The sequence below is a fragment of the Cupressus sempervirens genome, chromosome 5 (genome assembly GCF_028749045.1).
Source record: "Cupressus sempervirens isolate cs-2001-9-10 chromosome 5, ASM2874904v1, whole genome shotgun sequence".
NCBI classification, from domain to species: domain Eukaryota; kingdom Viridiplantae; phylum Streptophyta; class Pinopsida; order Cupressales; family Cupressaceae; genus Cupressus; species Cupressus sempervirens.
Genome location: NC_143122.1, coordinates 210675644 through 210696985, shown reverse-complemented (window position 1 = coordinate 210696985; position 21342 = coordinate 210675644). Strand labels below are relative to the sequence as shown.

The 21342-nt window shown below is 34.3% G+C and overlaps 1 protein-coding gene across 7 annotated transcripts in view; it reads right to left on the bottom strand.

The window, feature by feature from the left end:
* The window catches only part of LOC149555162 (sugar transporter ERD6-like 6), a 47332-nt gene extending 26375 nt beyond the window's left edge, over positions 1 to 20957 (bottom strand). For 2 of the 7 annotated variants that reach the window (XM_089829205.1, XM_089829204.1), the window contains exons 1-6: positions 20804 to 20957; positions 20059 to 20681; positions 7153 to 7308; positions 2097 to 2156; positions 1911 to 1976; positions 1735 to 1800 (exon numbers count right to left, since the gene is read on the bottom strand). In XM_089829205.1, the coding sequence (XP_089685331.1) occupies positions 1735 to 1800; positions 1911 to 1976; positions 2097 to 2156; positions 7153 to 7185 (225 nt within the window). In that variant the 5' untranslated portion in view covers positions 7186 to 7308; positions 20059 to 20681; positions 20804 to 20957. The other 5 variants (XM_089829202.1, XM_089829201.1, XM_089829203.1 and 2 more) reach the window with 5 other exon arrangements.
* Between the last annotated feature and the right edge of the window lie 385 nt (positions 20958 to 21342).

Here is a 21342-nt window from a genome sequence, read left to right as displayed (position 1 = left end):
TTCTGACCAGGGTAGATAGATAAACTGGGGAAGGGGAGTGTTTTCCCACATTCGCTGAGCTCAGCATTTATCCAAGAGTGGTTTGCATTGATCACAGGGATCAGATCACGCAACAGAACTCGATTCCCTCCATTTCTGGCCCGTGAATCAACAAAAAATCAGCAGTCAACCGAACATTGTAAGAAAAATAGGCCACGTGGGCCAATCACTTCATTTCATTTTGCCACCCCGCAAAGTCTCCCCGCGGTTGACCATATTTCCATAACTAATTGCACCACCTCCTCAGAACCCTGACCGTGGCAGTCTTCCAACTGCCAGCCTCTAACTATTGCTGCCTCCGTCGGGCCCACTGGGACTCGTGTTGTTTAGGCGCTTCCCCGCTATGTTTAATCTTCATGCACTTCCATATTGTGGGCAAGCGTTGTCGTCGATCTCATTGCATCGGACGGTGGATCAAAAATCTCATACAACTGTATACTTTTAGCAAGATGGACCAATGAGATACCTTCTTCGTACCCTGACTCACTTGACACCTGCCACGGAAGACGAGCGGTCATCACCTTCTGAAGAAGGCGAGCCCAGGATGTCGCATTAGCCACGTGTCGCAAGGGCACATACCTGCATTACTTAATTACCTTGCAACTCCTTATTGCGAGCATGCGCCAACCATTGATCATGGGAGATTTGACGGTGCTCGTAACACGCACTTTCTGAACCTGCGTAACTACCCTCTATGATGTCACATGGACGCGTGTCGCCCAGGCGCTTGCCCGCATTGTCAGAAAGTCTAACGAAGCTCAGAATGTGGGAAAGCAGGCACCAATGGAATCGCCAACTCAACCAACCACCTTGTATCCTATGGCCCGCAAGAAGAACGTGGACCCACAATCCACACATCGCAAAGGGGCTTCCCCGCATTACTAAAGGTCGTGCATTTGGAGAATGCGGGAAAGCGCCCACCATAGATCGCCAGAGATCTAATAGCGCGGAAAGTCGCAGGCTGATGGAAATAAACTTAGGAAATACCATAGGTTTCAAATGTTTTATTTTCCATATTTCCAGGGGGATTTAAATAGTATAAAAGATGGGAAGGTGACCATTGGGCAGGGCAAGCATTCAAAGTTCAAATTTTGGCGGGAAGCAAAATAGGCAACAGTTACCTTGGAAGCTTTTGATCCGTACATTATCATGGATTTGATGGGAACAAAAATGTAAAAATTCTATTGGATCCAGCGTTATTTAAATTCTTGACTTTGAGTACGTAGACAACCCAATAAAAATATCTCCTACACAATATGGTGGACACAAGTTTGGCTATTTTAAAGCATGGAATCATTCAACATTGATAGGATAAGTTGTGATAATAGTTAACTACCATCTTTGCCTCCCCAAAAGTGGTGTGGAACAAACTCTGTTATTCATTGATACTGTAGCATGCAAATGTATCGCCATTCCTAAATAGTTCGTTCTCTAGCTTGACTGAAAATGATAACTAATGGTCTTTCTAAACCTGATTGGCAGGAAAAGTAACAAGCATTTAACACACATTGTTCTAATCATAAAAAAAATAAGAAGACCCTGATACTATCATGTAAAGCAAATCCTAAGCAGAAATGGAGAACTTCTCTTGTATAGACTTTCTAAGACTTTCTTGATTCTCTCATGTTCTTCTCCTCTGAAAACCATGTTGAGATAATAATTTTAAGGGAAAATCAAGACATGGAAGAATTGTACCCAATTTACAGCACCAAGAAAACCCTGCAGTTGCTTTGGAGTTGCTTCAGCAATATATACAGGCAACTGAATTTACCATGTTGTAAGGAGAGAATCAGATTCATTACAATCTAAATTAATTGTCCATTGATAAAACTTTGATAAATATAGGCAAATAGACAAGTTGATAAGCTTACTATGAATGATATCACTCCCACACCAAAGCCTATCAATGATCTACCCACATACAACAACACAGCATCCTGCATCCAAAATCATTCCAAATTCAACCTTCACAAACATATGTTGTCAATATATTTACAATTATTCATTTTGAAAATGGCCAATTAATTTCTATACAGATTTTAATAGAAATAACTTACATTTGCAAATGCAATGATGAGCCATCCTGCAATATTTGGGATGGCTGCTACTATTAGTGCCTGTATAAAACAAACAGACCCAAGCGTTGTAAAAAATTTCCAGTTTACAATATGAAATCACTTAAGGAATTGACAAGCATTGGTAAAAAACGTATGACAATGATATGTGTATGACAACAATATGTATGACAAATAGGACATAAGATGTCAGACATACTCACCCCTTTCCATCCAATGAAATTACCAACTTGCCCTCTTACTATGGCACCAACCATCGCACCAATATTGGATGGAAAACTGAATAAAGAGTATCGCAGTTGTACGAGAACAAGATATACACGTGAATTTATATTTATCCTAATGATACTCTATACCAAATAGAGTGCGAACCTAATAGCATAGTTACACCACCTTGGGGGATGGGGGGCGGTGGAACTGGTGGACAAGTTTCTAGGATGGGGGACAGAGGGGCCTTGATTTGGGGATGGTTGGGGGATGACAAGGGAACGGTGGTGAGGGACCGAGAGAGGGTTGTGTATAATATACATATGGTACTTAAAATAATAGTTATGAAAAGATGTATTGCAATATAAGATATAAAGATGTAAAAGAGTAGATACTTGAACATTGCATTGAATTGGAACATCAAACATCCAACATAAATAGTCAAATCAACAAATAGTCAACATCGAGACGTCCCCATCCTCAGGGGAGGTGGCCGAATTTGGTAGTGTCGCTGGGGATGGGGCAACGGATTGCCTAGTGCATCCAAATCTCTAGGATGTGGGCCAAAAAGAGAGGGGATTAGTGCAGATGCTCCAATAAATTTGTATGTGACCACCCTATTGTGCTCTATGCAATCCTCGTGAAACCTCATTAATTGATATGCTAAGGAGTCCTTTGCTTCAAATATATAGTCTTCAACAATTAGAGGATAATATATGGATCTTTAGTATTTTAATTAAAATTAGGGCTCCATCTGTATGTATCTTCTTGGTTGAAAGTTTTTGGTTTCACTAGATAGCTATGTGAGAAACTCTATATAATCTTGACTTAAGAGATGGCTGTCAAGGTACTATATGCAATTTGGTACCATAGTTTCTTGTGATTTATTTGTAATGATGTGGATTCGCTATTATGGTGGATGGTCCTATTTAGTGCTATAGATGCTGGACGATTTCATACATCCTAATGTTGTAGAAAAGTCCTTCATATTTGTCGGTTAAGTACTGGAAGATTCTATCTTCACATCATTCAAAATCTTAAGTTCGGTTGTTGGAATAGGAACAGAAAATTTGGAATACATTATCTATTTTTAGTTTGGTTCGTCAATTGGAATAGGGAATAAGAATACATATTCTCATTTTGCCTCTAAAAGGAGCTTATACCCATTCCAAAAAATAGCTATTATTGGAATAGCCATTCCTATGCCTGCAAGCAAACAGGCCCTAAGGGAATCAAGAGATTTTTGGTTGAGGTTTTGTTTTGTTTATGTTGTAGCTTCAGTCGCATTGATTGAACCATGAGATACATTAGTATTATTACTAGTTAATCATTTTGATTAGTAATCATAAGATAATCAATATATAAACACACACACACATATATAAATCTCGCATAATTAGTAACTTTCTAAAATGTAATAATCAGAAATAATAAATCAATGAATAGACATGTCCCTTTACAGAACATATCTCTTCTCATCTTAGCCACGATATAAATGTGAGAGATTACTGTCTTTGAAAAATATATATTGTACAGATAGTTCTAATACATTTGCAACAATCCTTATTAATGAATACAGTATCAGAACAACTACGAACTCCTAAAATAAGAGATTTCAGGAAAGATGATTGTCATGCTCAATAGATGACCATAGTATGAAAAGAAATATTCCATAACACTTGATGGCTATGAAACTATTCCAAATGGTTGTCGTAGTCTGCAAACGTAATTGAAATATACATATACAGATTCAATATTTTCTGAAACGAAGTTTTAAGGAAATGACAACCAACGTTTGGACTCTGGAGGGAATAGAAGGGAACTGGCTCCAACACATCACAAGGATTTAAAACCAGAATCAGGAGGGGATATAATATAATTTTGAGATAAAGAGACTTAACCACAACATTCTCTCTGTAATCATAGTGGTTTTAAGGGTTATTGACTGCCATGGACTATGGAGGATATATGACAAGGAATATACACCTATATGTGAGTTATTCTTAAATTCCTTAGAACCAAAGTCATAATATAAATGATATGCAATTATTTTTTACTTGGAAAAAAGGTGGGATTTCCAAAAAAGAAAATAAAGGCAGTTCCACTAAAAAAGAAGTTGTTACCAGGCAGTGATTCAAAGGCAATAACACAGCCATTGGTGAATAGCAAAAAAAGATATATCAATGTATGTAGGCCATACCTCAGATAACCAAATCATGCTAGAATCAAACATGTCGGAGCTCAGACTCATGTATGTTTCTAATCGATCGGGGAGGAACTTAGGAGGGATACTTAAAATCTAAATTAAATATATTTTCTACAACAACCAAGAGAAGGAGAGAAACTTTTACACATTGAGTAATAATAAAGATCAGAGTATATGAACAAAAAGGTTCTAATCAGACATAAGATTGGTTAATATATAAACATTCTGTTAAGGAGATGCAAACATACATGGCCATCGTGGCCCTCAAAAATTACTAGGTCACTGTGGATAGAAATATTCATAAAATCAGTGCTAATGGAATCGTTGGCAAGTGTTATGCTCTTAACTTGGCAAAAGAATTTACTATTTGAGAAATGGAATTAAGAGAAATCTAGTGGTAAAATATGACATCTGACATTAATTACCAAAATGGGCTTCTTTTGTAACAAGAAATAAACTATGTCATTAATTCACTACAGTTACCCAAACAATATGTCAACAGATTTATGTAAGTTGTCAGCCTAGAGAGCTGTGTTATTACCAACTGGATATATGATTTAGGAAAGAGGACAGATTGTTATATTATGCATATTTTTTTGGGCACTTAACATATCCCCTAAAAATGAGTTTCATTTCCATTTGTTTTTAGAATGTTGGAGAAATGACTTGGAATATGATTCTTCTCTTACCCAAATCTGTAGCTTAGGTATCATTATGTAGAGTAATTTGAAAAGATATCTATAACATATCTCCTAGCATGCATGAATTACACTTCAAGGTAATCATGTATCTAGGGGCATTAATAACTAATCTTGGGTAGATGATTTTAAAGGTAAATGGAGCAAGTTACAGTTCTAGGCACATGAAAAGGACACGATGACAACCAAATATGATACAAAATATTTGGACCATATAATTGGCAGCACTTTTAATGTTAGTACTCTTAATAGTAGCATTGAATATACCCTAGAATTATGAAAAAGATATCCCTAAATTAGCCTTCCACCAAATATCATCCTATTGTTGTGGTTGTAAAAGTGTCTTCCACATTATGAGCGAGGGCAACTTCCTCCCAATAGGCCTCTAAAATCCCCTTTTGATTTGAGGATTTAGAGCAATGTATGTTTTCAAAATAGTCCCAAATCACGACAAAAAATTTATGTGTATGCTGCAAATAACTGCCATAACCGTAATACAGAGCGTCTCCTTTGTGAGCAATTAATCTGAATAGAAAAATTAATAACTCTAGAACTAAGAGCCTACAAATTCAATGCCAAAAAAAGAAGACAAAGGAACATAAATAATACATCCCATCAATAGAGAATTTGTATGAGGTGTGACCTATCACCTGTATAATGAACTAAAGAACTGATCATAGACACTCTAAAAGTGCATACATCTTCTATGAATTACTTTAATAATATCCTCATGGTAGAGTGGGAATCTTGTACCACTACTGTGTAGAAAAAAATTGCAGACTCCAATATGTAATATTATTTGACAGTGATAAAGATTAGTTCACTATACACATATTGCAATGAGAACTAAATGAATTTAGAAACATTTGTGTTGGTGCCATCTGAGGAGTGCCTCTCTCTCTCTCTCTCTTCCATGAAGAGTCTTCCTATAAAGTTATCAATTCTAGTAGGAGCAAAACAATTGACATCAATGAGTATCAATTTAACATTTGGGCACCTAGAATGAATAAAACTGAAGTACATATTAGTAAGCATCAATACTAATCATTAACATGTTTATGGGCCTACGAGTCAACAGTTTTACTTGATTTCTTAGAATATTTTTCAAGGATTTTATTCATTACTTGGATTTTGCAAGAGTTCATTTTCCATTTGGAGATCTTTCAACTATATTGTCATATTATTAATGAAATACATCCCCCATTCTGATTCAAAATACTATTTGTTTGTTAGTCCCTTCAGAAGTTGACTGTTTGTCTAACATCATTTCCTTGAAAATGGAGCATCAACCATAGATGTTAATAAAAGAACCTATAGTTTATGCTCCTGATGAGGCTCTACTATTTGATCTGCAACATTTGCGTAATATTTCATTCAAAGCCTCAATATGAATATTCTTCAATGCAGTTAACAAGCCAACTCAGAAATATAAACAAAAATCCAGCCAAAAATCCAGAACAAATGGAAAATCAAATCCAAAGTGATAGAGCGTGAGAAAATAAAGCATCACATACTAAAGGGGGCACAAGATTAAAGTTGGAGTAAAACTTGTTGTAAAAAACCTCTTTGTGTAACTATGAAAAAAAATTATCGCCAAATGTTGAACAAATCCCTAGCCTTCCATCTTCACTCACAAATTTTGTTCCCAAAATGTGTTGGTTATGTTTTGGATTTCCTCTTCTCGCTATTGTTTCCAGCCAATGGTTTTTAAGTTGGAAGGGTTGTTTATTTGACCATACCATAATGCTTCCCTGTCTATTTTGAAAAAAATTGCATTTAAATTAAAAATTATCCAAAAAATACAGTTTATTTATACTAGATTTATCTTATTTGAAGTAAAGGTAAACGGAAGCTATTCCTAAAGTGGTTATAGACAATTATCAACATATTAAATGGAAATAATGCATCTATACATGTTAAAGATTACCTGCGTAAAATTATCAACCAGTGCCTCCTCCATACCAGCAAGAAAGCTACCCCATCATAACAATTGATTTTCTCAATGTAAAGGCCTTCACAGTGTGTCTTGTGTTCGAAATCCCACCATCAACAATGACACAAATCCCTTGTAGACTGTTGTTGCCTGCAACAATTTAGAAAATGTAAATAATGATAAAGGCTTTACAAAGTACTCAAGGAAAACATGTGTGAATGTCATGCTTCATTATTAAAAAAAATTAGGAATAACTTTAAGATTAAGAATAGCTGTGTCATTAGAACCAGTTATGTTCATTCTCTTATTTTCCAGACTTTTTTTATCTGTCTTAAGCTTTTTATCCAAAAAAATCTACCTACTCTTCCAATGAAATATTCACTGTGTTTCTTATGATTCAAAAGGTTGAAAAGAAGACCATGAAAAAAAATGGCTGAATTTTAGTTCTTGATAAGGTCCATAGCTTTTAAAGTGACAATAAATACATGCTATTATTAATAGAAATGTGCTAGCTTTTGAAAGTTATGAAAAAACCTTCACACAAACACAAAATATGATAAACAAAGACATAATTACTTACCCTGAAAATGATTAGTGGCAACATTGCCTTGTTACTCCAGATCACTGACACACAATAACCTATTACGAGTTCAGAGACGAACTCATCACAAGATTTGACCAAAAACATCTCAATTGTTACTTTAGGGAGCTCGCACTAATAAGGCAACCCGACATCACTTAAGGACACAACTTGTAAAGAGCCCAACTAGCTCACATTGACAAACTAAGAGAGTATGTATCTTGGATGCTTAAAAATTGCAGCTTTCCTACTTCTTGTAATACCAAACTTAGATATATGGATGCAATGTAAGAAAAAACCTTATACCACGAAAGAGTTAATTAGCAAGATAGGATGAATTCATTGATTGTAATTATATGCAATACATTACAATCTGACAATTGTTATAAGATTCTAACCATATGCTAGGATTCAACTACTAAATGCTCAAGAAATTATAATACTAAATACAGGCAACCTGGTAATTTAGTTGCTTATAGCAGATAACTTATGTGTGAACCTTTCTCAGTCCAGATTTAGGACTGGTTGATAGCAGCCACTGTTTGCATCTGAATATGTCTAGTTTGCCCCTGAACTACATACTCCATGCCTAGCACCATACACAACTTGATCAGAAGTATACGCTGCTCCAAAGATATTAGCCAAACACCTCTAATGAGCTGCAATAGTCGTGCCCAGGCAGAAATTAAGCTCATGCCAAATGTGAGTGTAGCATGTACCAGCAATGTCGAGAATTGAAACTCCATGCTGCCCAAACTTCACCTTGTAAAATGCCCAGATTATGCCTTCACAAAGAAGAAATAAATATAACCTCTTGAAAATAAGAGACATAGAATAAAACTCGATTTATTCCTCAAAAACTTAAAGTTTCCTTTTGAAAATAAAAACTGTTCTTTTTTTAAAATAAAAAAAAGATTGTTTTCACAATCTTGTTTTTCTGCTTTTCTTCAATTGTTGTCATTATCTAACAATGTCATTGGATTGGGAAGAACCAATTAATGCATCAAATAGTAAAGAGAATGATCTATCCAATCATTCACAAGCAGTGATGGAAAGGCTCTTAAATGAGCTGCTCTTCAAAAGCTCCCTACTAATGATAGTCTCAGGAAGAGCATTCTCAGTGAAGTTGTTGCAACTGAAATTTCAAATACGAGAATATTGATGTCACAACACTTTTCACTGAAATGCAGAGGACGTTCATTCATAGAGTACCGCTTTCTTTCCAAATTCAGAGAAAGAGTAGAGAGGTAAAATTAAAACTCAAATCCTTTTGCAGTAATGGCATTCAAAACAAAGAAGGGTGATAATAATAAAAATGGGTACAACTACAGTGGGGATTGAGTTGGAAGTATAGAGGTTTGGTTCAATCACTAAACTATTTTCTTCTTGGTCCACCTAGATCTAGGAAAACTACATTGCTAACAGCTTTGGCTGGAAGACCTGATCGCTGTCTCAGGGTAGCTTGAAGCTCTACTTGTTTTATAGAGCATTGGGACTCTATTTGTTGTTTAGAGAAGCTCTGCTCATTCAGACTTATTCAAATGTTTACATACATTTATTGTCTTCATTTGGTCCCATATTAATGCTAAGCTGACGTTGGTGATGACAAAAACTTGTATCTTTTTATCTATTTCTCACAGAGAAAGCAATCGTATGCATTTCTATAGATGCCAGAACCGTGACCTGCAAGGGACACTTGTTAACAGTGTTTGTACCTCAAAGAACTTCTACTTACATTAGCCTGTGAGATTTGCACAATGTGGAAATGACTGCAAGGTAAACACTAGATTTCTCTAGACGATGTCAAAGATTCAAGTCAAGATATGGTGGGTTTTTGTGCAAGCATTGTGTTTCTCTCAATCTTGTAAGCATATTCCATACTAATATTTTTGTTCTTTGCATACCCACTGCAAGAAGTTTTGAGACATGAGAAGGAAGTAGGCATCAAACTAGATCCATTTATAGATGTATTTATGAAGGCAAGTACTTCTCCCAGAGCATGGGCTTTATTAAATGTTGCTCAATAAATTGTTTGCTTTATGGTTTCAGCCACTTATTGCACATTGAAAGTTGTGCAATGGCTGCAGGAAACAACAATTGAAGAGCAGAAGACTAGCCTTGTCACAGACTATCCATTGAGTATTTGTCTTAAAAAATTCTATATCAAGAGGTACAAATTCTTCCAAAGTTTTGAATTTTAGATTATTCATCTAGTTAACCGGACCCTTATGTGTTGTAGCTTCTAGGACTAAATATTTGTGCTAACACAATGATAGGAAATCAAATTTTTTGCTTTGACTTTTATGGAATTTGGAAAGAAAGCTTTTAAAAAGAAATTGATTTTGGATAATATTGCGACAACTACCAAATGATTCATTATGCTGAAATGAACATTTTTCCCCAAATTTACTTTTCAAAATTCATTCTAATGTGGAATAGATGAGTTCTACATTCGTACGGCTCATCAATATCTTTTGGTTGGGGAGTTTATTTAGCAATGGACATTGTTTGCTGGGACTCTTTTGTTTTAATCCTGCATTGAAAAAGTGATATGTTGTTTTTCCTTTTGTTTGTGGTGGAGCTTAGGATTCTCAATTTCCTTGTGTATCTATTTCACTGATCCAACAAAGGACCCCAAGGATTATCTTCCTAAGCACTCCAAGATAATGCTTCTTTACATCCTTTCAAAATCTATCTGAATGCATGTAATATACTCCTTTTGCAGTCTTTCCAGCATATTTCCAGCTTCTAGGACACTTTTGTCATTCCCAAATTATGATTCCAAATCTAGATGATCTCCATCTTTGACGAATTGTAACCATGAGCTCTCCCCTCCTTCTAGATAGGCTTGGCAGCCCAATATCCCTAATAGTAGATACACAGGAACATTATATTTGTAATTCATTTGAACCAGACAGTATTACAAAATCTAAATTAATAATTTTATTGACAAGAATTCAGTAATAGTAACTTCAGCTCTGTAGGAAGTGAAGGCTCAACCATAAATAACTATGAAAGCGTTATAGAGGTAACAGAGTTTTAATGATTACATTTCAAGGCCAAATTTTCTAGAGTACAAAATTGTTTGTATTGTAGTATCAATTTTGATGACATTTGAGTGTAAACTGTCCATACCAGTCACAAGACCTATTTTTAGTTTGGATCTTAGTAAAGAGAGTCAACAAGATTCTTATAATATGCCATCCAGTATCTTGCTTCTTAGCTCCTTATTACTTCCCATAATGAATCAAGGTATTAAACATGATCAAATTAATTTTACGTTGGTATTACTCAACATGCAAGAATTGTGAAATATGACATTACAAAAGGAGGTTGAAAATGATATTTGAAGTTTCACAAAAGCAAGTTGGGAAAATCACCGTCAAGCCAATTACACTAATTCTGTGATCGCAGATAAATTTCTAGAAAGCATACTTTTAAAGATTTCTGAATATGAGATGTTCGATTGGACAGTAGTTTTTTTTTTTTGGAAGGAATTTTTACCTAGGTTAGTTGAAATTTTTGCCATCTAAAGAAGTTTTGACAGGTTGTGCAACAATAATGTCTAATTCAGCATACTCAGAGTTAGATTTCGATTCTTCATCACCCCCTCATTGTAATTGGTTTCTTATGTCAAAAGAGATACATGTAATTCAGCATACTAGTGCACATGGACGAAATCCTCAGTGTCATTTGCAACAAATTGGCTGCACTTGACAAAGGGTTCAAATGGCATAGATTTAAAGATAGCCAAGTAGGTGTAGCCTTGGGCTTCTCTGGGCAAAATACAAAGCCGTCTTGGGCATTTACTGGGCCTGGTTGGTAGAGATGGTTCTGAAAAAACCCAGTAACTTAGGTTTTTGTTTTAGAAGTGCTAATTCAATTAAATAGAAACAACATTCCAATTAGTCTAAATATATCACTGTTCTCTGTCATAAAGCAACAACAACTTTCTAGGCTCTACAATCTTATTTTGTGAAGTAGCTTAGAGTTAAAATGGCGAGGTGGTTTAATTTTTTGAGTAACACCAGCAATGGAGGAATTACTTTAGTGATTTTGGTCATTAGTGTTATGATTAGAATTATTCTTGTCTAATATTATTTGAGGTCTTGGCAAAACTTGGCAGTCCCAGCAGAAGCTATCGCCTGACTTATTAATGTAGTCAAGGGATTTAATTTAGATGTAAAATATATCTTTTCCACTAACTATTAATATGGAAAGCATGAATCTACCTCAAATCAAAAAAAATCATTTTCTTCAAAAAATGATATTAGTGTAAGATTCTCCATTTCTGAGATAACTATATGACCTTGATCATCTCATTAAGCTAGACATTTGATTTGATACAATGAATTAATAGGATAGCTTTACCATCCTTTCCATAGCTAGAGATATACTTTGGATTCATGTTTTGCATCAATTGGTTTGGAAGTCTGAGAAAGAAAAAATTATTACAGTTTTTTAAAGTTCAAATTTTCTTTCTTTTTTTTTCAAATATAATTGATTTGTAGCATTCTAATTGACGAGTTTGGACTTTTTGATCTTTAAAAAAATAGTCAATTTGATGTTATCTAGCACAAAATTAAACTGTTCACCAAATTTTAAATTTTATATGCACACTATCATATATATTACACACAATTTACCTAGAAGGCAACCGATCAAATCATTAATATAGTTATAAAGTTTTCTTTCATTTTTTATATAACACTGATAGACCTACACAGTAGCATACAGAATGTGGAGACATCCAGGACACTCAAATAGCAAGTAGACGACTGAAATTGGCAATCCTGCCCCATTAAGGAAAACAAAAGGCAGAACCAATCACATACTATAATCAACAACAATCTCAATTACTCAGTCACATTGAATATTGTAGTGGATAGGAAAGCATGCATGGCATTGCAATTACATCGTAAATTCAATACCATAATCGATGAGAAATGTTCATTGGAACCAAATACTACCATTAAATCTCATGGCATGGGATGCCTGCTGCCTGTCTACTGCTCTGGAATTCCAGTCAACAATATTCAATACCATAATCAATGAGAAATGTTCATTGGAACCAAATACTAACATTAAATCTCATGGCATGGGATGCCTGCTGCCTGTCTACTGCTCTGGAATTCCAGTCAACAATCAATAGACTCTCTGTAGATGTATTGCTCACATGTAATCGCCAAAGTCAAGGGACGTGCATCACTTTTTTTTTTCTCTCTATTCAATTATGTACTTAATTCCAGAAGGAAAATTGAAGAGTACTTAAAGCTTTAAATAGGTCTGTGCAATTAGGTCCATGCCCTGCTCCTTTTCATTAGAGTTCTTTCAGGTGCAATATGATCTGTGTTTTCCTTATATGAGTTTTTCTCTAATTATACTGGGAGGTGCTTGTACTACAATGCAAATCACAGTTGAATAATTAATCTGTGCTGTGGAGTTCATATTGTTCTGTTTATGTTAGTGTTATCTTTCATAGTTGTGACTACTCTGTATCCTAAATGTTGTATCCATAGGCCACAACTAATGGGGTAATCATTGGTCATCTCTGCGTTATTATAGTTTAACAGTAGCAAGCAAATTGATAATGTTGAGTGGATCAGAAATTGAAGTGCAAAAACAATTCAATGATATCATAGTACATCTTATTTTTCATACAATATTTGGAAGATTTTTTCAAAGGGAAGGCATATATTTTAAATGCAAACCAAATAGAAGATTCCTGCAGTTGAATCACTTTGTAGTATTTATATTCCATGTTTCAGGTGACAAACTTCAATGAGTGTAGAATTTTCAATCTTAAAATGTACAACTCATATATATGAGACCATTTTGTATTTATAGTTTGTTAGGGCAAAACTTACTTTAGATTATGTAAAAGAATTCATCAATAATTCAAATTTAACTTTTATTATTTGTTTGTTCAGTTTTTCCTCTTTTTTCTTGATCAATACTAGATTTGTGGACAACACATTTGCTAATACAGTCCATTTAAATGAATTAGCAATGTAACTGTCAAATTCATAGCAATGCATGCATTTCTGAAGATTGTATCTTTCTCATTTGAGGGCATATAAAGAGGTGGACTCTACTGTTTTCCAAAGCATCAACACTTTGCATCATACTCCAACCTTCTCCTGTGCCTTCCAGAAACTCCTAAATATATTAGAACTTGCAGGTTGCACATGAGCTTTCTCACCGCCACAGAAAAGTGCCCAATTGAGGAGTAGGGCTCTTCTCTTTAGTTGAGGTACCTATAAATTCCCTCCTTCCTATTTGGATGAAAACTTCGCATTCAAGCATGAAACTTCTGCTATCTTCGGCAGGGACTTGGCTGCCCTGCAGCTCTTGTTAAATAATGGGGAAACATCAATCTCATTACACAAAAGTGCAGTCTGTCGATTTCGTGGTTGGATATTCAAAGAAATTGAACCATGAATCTGGAAAAGTGCAGCAAGACATTGAAGATGGTGAAGGAAAGCATTCACTAGAGTGGTTAAAGATGTTAATTAAAGACAATCTTTTAATTTTGTCTTTAATACATTTAATACTTGTTTTATATTTAAATTATATTTTCTAATTTTTAATTAGCTCAAGTTAAAGACAATGCCTAAAATCAGATTTCTTAAACATAACTTTTCATTTCCTCCTCTTTCGCGGGCACTCAACTCATTCTTCTTCTGTTCTGAACAACTTCTAAGCCACCGATAAATCATGGAATTGCAGTTATCAACGACAGAATTGGTTCAGTTTGGTTTTTGGATCTTAAGGACGTTTATGCCACAGAAACATTATATTTTCAATTTTCTACAGGGTATATGCTCCACAAACACTATATTATGGATTTTCTATACTCTAGCCATTTTGATTCTATCTGCAAACTCTTCAATTGGGTTGGACAGAAACCCAGATCTGCAGTGCAAACAGGTAATCTGTTTCCCGATCTAAATACGCATGCTGATATCTTATGTTTTGGTTTTATAACATGGGTAAGTACAAATTTTCAATAATACTTTATCCCTTGCTCTGTTCTAGGTTATGCAAGATAAAAAAACCCCTTTATTTAATTTCCTCTGTCACTGCTTTTTAAATTTCTTTCTATTGCCAAAGAATCCCTCTTTGGTCTTTATGGCCTATTTGTCTTAGTTGGATTTGCATTGGATCTCTATTGGGTAAGTACAAATTTTGGATAATCCTTTATCCTTTACTTTATTTTATTATTTAGGTTATGAAAGACAACAGACCTGTTTATTACTTTCGAATCGTCTTTTCCCAGCTATCCTATGGATTTCCTTTTAAGCATAGCATTGTTTTCCTCTTTCTTCTTTGCACTATTAGCTCAAAAATTTATATAGATTTGCTGCAGCATATTTAAAATGGTCTGTTTATAATATTCATCCTCTTCATGTACGGAGTTATTCAATTTGTATTCTTGTTTTTCTCGCATATCTGTTCTTCTAGGAATTCATAGGCTGTATTTTCCAACACTATCACCCATACACAGTGCAGACCAATAATGTGGAAATAACTTAAGTAGAAGTCACTTGAGTATATGTCAGAAATTTTTGAAATTATATCAAAATAGATAGTATCTTGTTCTCTTCTAAGATTATAAATTCTAAAAACAATATGTTTGCAAATTGCCACAGAGCACAAAATTCCCTAAACTGGTGGAGAAACTTTCAATGCTCCAAGACCAGCTTGAAGCTTATATCTATATACGAGGAGCTCCCATTTAATAGATATAGATCTATTTTACTTCAGTAACTTGTACTTTCTATTTCTGTAGTACTGTTCTTAGAATTAAAGAAAGGATGCAAGCCCCTTTATGGAGCCTACTATGAAAAATCCAATTAGTTGAACTTGAACTTCTCAATTTCTCTCTATAAATAAAGTTCTAGCTTTTAGTTTTCAAAGATTCTAGCCATCCCTGCCAAATGGTAGGGATTTACTAATGCAATATCAATTCAAATTTTTGTACAGTTCTTAGGACTTCATACATATATCAAAATCTAATGCACGCTTGAACTATTGTGATCTGTTTATATATATATATATATCAATTTTCGTACTTAAATCTGTAGTACACTGCAAGAGAAAAGTATGAAGAAAACATAATGTTGTGGGGAGTTATGAAGAAGATAGCATCAAAAGTTTCAAATTATGTAGAAAAGCTCTTACATTTTGATCAAGAACTTCTTGAAAATATTTTGTATGTATTTGTCACAAGGGGCTTTTCAGGAAGATCACTTGAAGCAATTACTAATATCACTTGAAGCAATTACTAATATGGACTATGAGAATATGTTTATGGACAAATTTAAGTACAAATAGGTTTATTTAAAGTTTAAAGTATCATAGAAACCTTGCTATGAATAAGAAACTCGCAAAGTACAAATTCCAAGAAGAGAACAGGCAATGGCTTATAAAGATCAACAAGGCTGGATTAAATATCTACTTATATTGATTGTGGAGTGTGAAGAGAAATGCTTCCATGCTGAGATTCCACATGCATTACATGTCACCAATAGACCTCTTGTTTAGATTAAGCAAGGTTCTCAGATACTATTACCTCTTGAATCAATGTGCGCATATAAGGGGGTCATTGAAAAGAGTAAATGCATCCAACCCTTTGCGCAATCACTTTGCCGTTGCTACACTTTCAAGGGTGACGTTGAATCCATAAAATTATGTTGTTCCAATTCCAATCAATTGTTAGATTGCAAGTGTTCTAATCTTACATATTATAGTATACTCTATGTGGATTATGAAGATAATAGGATAAAGAAACGTCTTTAGAGTGTAGATCCACATAGCTTCCCATCTCTGAAGAAACTCTAAAAATAGAAATAAAGTTATATTATGTGTCTGTATGCAAAAACAATTAATTGAGTATTGCAGTTGAAAATCCAGACCTGGTCTAGAACTAATCGATCTCCTGTCCTTTCAATTGGTCGGGGTCCCTCAGTGTTCTGCGGATTCACCACTGATTGAATCAGTTTCCTATAAACCCATAATTATTCACCATCTCCTAATGAATCACCATGACTGACCAAGACTATTGTTAGCGTTCTTACATCTAAGCCTAAAGGTTATACAGGTTTGATATGTTTGTAAGTACCTTTTTTTGTGACGCATCTAGGTACGGCTATCCTAAAATGATTGATAGCAGAGGCCGCTCCAAGCACTGGAAGAGGAGAAGGTAATTATTTTTTTGACTATCCCATTGGATGCTTTGCTCAAATATCTAGGCTTTGCGATGTTATGTAGGATGCTCTAATTTCCAGCAAGTTCTCCCAAGATGGGTCTGTGAACCTATTTTTTTAACTTGAAATAGATTTTTATCTTTTCTTTGGTTTCTAATTATTGGACATGAAGTAAAAAAATATTCCAAAGTGATTTTTACTCCTAATATACTGCGTGGTGATGTCCTAATTTAGGTGTAGATGTTCTTGGTCAAAGCATTGCAATTCTCCTATCTAAGAACATCAAAGCATTGCAATTCTCATGTCTGTCTTTCTGATTTCTCTTCAATTCTCTAGATATGTAAAAGGGGCATGTAATGAGCTATAACTATGGCTTTTTAGAAAATGAAGAAATTAGTTACACAGGGGAATGTTTGCAGACGAAAATGAAGCATGGCTTTAAGTTTTTCATGCGTTAGTAAAGAAATTGTCTCCTCTTGCATCACTCTCCCCTATGCGCATCATCACCATCTTCCTCAATGCTCGTGCTCTTCCTATTTTCCTCTTGCCCAAATATATTGTCTCTGGACTTTAGATTTTGTACTTTAGATTCTGTCTAAAACTATATAGCCTTACCCGTCCCTAGATGTTCTTTCAGTCATTGATATTTCATCTCACATCAGAGAAATTGACACTGTTTAGGAGAGGGAAAGACACACTAAAGTGGATGAAAATCAAAGTACAAATCTATAGAAATTTGGATACAAATAATAATTTTTTAGAGACATGCTATGTGTGTAAAAGGAGGATTATGATTTACATGCAACGTATGCCAAGGAGGAAGTGATTTAAAAATGAAATATATTAATTTAATATAATATAAGGTTGCCACTAAAGTCTACAGGCAACCAGCACAAGTAGATGACCACACAACTCAAGCATGCAACCATGTAGCTCAAGCCGTCAACCAAGTGGCTCAAGTAGAGAACGTAGCTCAAGCACACAACCAAGTAGCTCAAGCCGTCAACGTAGCTCAAGCAAATAGCCAACTAGCTCAAACAAACAAACAAGAAGCCCAACTAGAAAACCAAGGAATTCAACCAAGTAACCAAGTAGCTCACCTAGACAACCAAGTACTTGATGAAGATCTAATGAATAATAAATACCTTGATACACATTTCATTCCAATTCTCTATTTCTTATAGTGAACCTCCAAAATCCATACGACCTTGATCATCAACCTTTGACATCAATGACAAAATATTCAACAAATATTGTCATTTTTTTATTATCCCTGTTCTGAGATACTACAATTGTGGAGTGTTGATAGTGTGTCTCGCAAGGTTCTTGAGGATAATTGGGAATGTCTTGGTTCCCAGGAAGAATGGTGTATTCATGAATAGTTGAGAATGTATCAATTCATATGTATTAATGAATACTAAGGAAATCCAAGGATATATTCAATTAGGTGTTTCCTTCATGGTTTGTGATATTTGGGTGGTTGTTTGTCCCAAACTTGTACCATTGTTCCTACATCTGTTCAGAGTGATGTAATAAGGGGGATATTTTAAAATATATTACATTAATAGTTAATTAATTGAGTAAGGTTGTTGTAATTAGTTATTTGTTAGATAGAGAAGTTTTTGGTGGCTAGGTTGTTGGTTCTGTGGGAAAATGACTTTATAAAGCCATTCCTTGAAATGTTTTGTTCAATATATCATATTCCATCATTATATTATTACATAATTTATCGCTTCGATCATATTGTAATCAATTCTTATGCATTGTGTGATGAATCATAATATATCCTTATGCTTGATTGCTACATAAACTATATTTTTGAGTGCTATGAAGTTTGATTGTCTTTGTTTAAAATTAGAAGATTAAACTTATGAATATTAATTTAACATTAAAAAATCTCTACAGCATGGCTGATTTCACATGTTTCTACATATGATTATACCATTTCAGTAAAGTCATTACGCACTCAAATTTCTATCTATGCGAATTTTGAAAAACCTCGTGCATATGAAGCAAGGGAGGAAAATTAGCAGTTCTGATTTGATAAACAAACTTTGCTTTTTTTTGGCATTATCACGTTATTCGAAATTTTAGCAGGTATTCTTGGTTTCACCAGGATGAAAATTTGCATAAATAATTTTTTTTTCAATTATCATAGTTCACAATCTTCATCAATAATAAAGTCTGTTGTTGCCGATGAAGCTATAGATAAATGTCTTCGACCTTGGATGTTAAGATCCTATTTTCAATCCTGACAAAGATGTGGCTTGGTATTCCTGTTAATGAGGAAATAGTGATTTATTAGCATTATGGATGAAAAATATCCCCATGGTTGTTTCAAACTCATTTCATGTATAATGCACTCCATTGCTGAATGGTATCCAATAATTTGATTCAAAGAATTTCCATATCTTAAATAATAGTATTTTAAGATAGCAGAGAGTTTGTGGTCTTACTGTTTTCTGTCCACCCTGAAGTGTTGATATACAAATTACATACGTAGTTATCACAAGAAGCATTCTTTATCATTTAGAAGGACTCTGGAAATATCACGTCAGTTATTCAAAATAATTGTTGTGAGGCAATAGTTTCCTACATATTGTTTTGTATTGGTGAATTTTTATTATAATCCTCTTTTAGCCAAAAATAACTCTACAGATGATGCATCATAGTCTCATATGCAACATAGGTACAGACAATTATGTTGCCAACTGCTTAACATTACTCCTAAATTCCTAAATATATAGCTATGTGACTTGTGAATTAGCAAAAATGCTAAATGGTGTTTAAAACAATTGTCTTAAATTTTGTCATCTTAAAACAAATCTTGAACCAGGGAAATTCATCTATTTTAAAAGGAAGTCCATTATAGAAGAAGGGTAGGTTATAATTTCAATTTCCTAAATAAGTTTAAATATGAGCTTTAACAAATATATATATGAAATAAAAAATATGAGCTATACAAGTACAAGTAAAACCAATTGAATACATTTTAAAACAAGTGAAATTAGGCACTCAGATATTACTCCCGAGTCCCTACAACACCAGAAGATAGGTTGAAGACCACCAACAAACAATAGAAATACACATTATACAAGGGAGAGACAGTACCTCAAAATATCAACATCAAAACTTAAAATTTCACAATGCCTTCGCCGATCAAAATTGTGAGTTTCTTATTACTTGCTATCCATGGAGAAGAAGGTTCGACAAAAGGATCTCATCTTCGACTAGCATAAGTTGTCAGCGTGGGTGATGCATCTTTTGTTGATTGTTCCCTAGCATGGAAAAGTTTTTAACTTTTGCAGTAGGACCAGTTACATGATATTCTTCACAAAAATCACTCAGCCTTTTCCTTAACTTTTGCGTTGCTTCGCGATGCTCAGAACGTGAGTTAGCTTGAAGCAACTCTGATTGTATTACCCTTTGAAATATGCTTCTGCACAATTCTGGGCTGAAAAGTGGTATTCCAAATTCTATACCAAGTGGAACCCACTCACATTTTGCAATCTAGGTGTCTTCTGCATGCAACCGAAGTCATTCTCTTTTCTCCAGCTGTTTCTGTGCTCTGTAGTTGACCATAATCCTAGGCTTAAAGTTTATAATTTGGCAACGCCTGTTAAAATTGTACGTACCTCACAAGGAGTTCATTCTCTCTCATCTGCAAAAACCCTAACTTCAAGACTGTAATCTTGATTTTCGCGTCTTCTCTTCCGTTGAAACCTGTGAAAGATCTGCACAGTCAAGGGTAATTGTCGATCATTTTGTTCAATTAAAAATGAAGAAATATTGAAATTGGATATTGACGGAGAGCAATGAAGTATTCCTATTGGGCGTAGAGAAGAGCATTAATCACGGGTTAAGTTAAGTTCTCTGCAGCGGCAGGAACTGAGAAGAGGTTTGCCCGATATACTCGGTCATGCCGCTCCCGGCTTTGGAAATATTATGTACCAACAGAACAGGCACTTTGATATTTTTAGATCAATCTTGTTCGTCTATAATAAGTTCTTTTAATTTTGTTGCATGTCTTTAATAGATTATATGATTTTTGTATTACATGCAACCATTAACTTGCTTAATCATTTTTTATATATGTTTATTTTAAGTCCCACTTTCAAATTTGTAGCACATTTTAAAAAATAGATTTTTCAAATTTATACAATATCTTATACTTTTTTAAAAATATTTGGTCACTAAGTTTCAAAATACGATTTGAAATAGATGAGTGTTAATCATTATGAATTGTAATCAATACTGAATTAATGATTTAAAAAATTATAAAATAATGTTTATTTAATTTTTAAAAATAAAATAATGTTTATTTAATTTTTTTAAATAAAATAATATTTATAATAAAACTATTTATCACTTTTTTATACAGACATGAAAATAAAT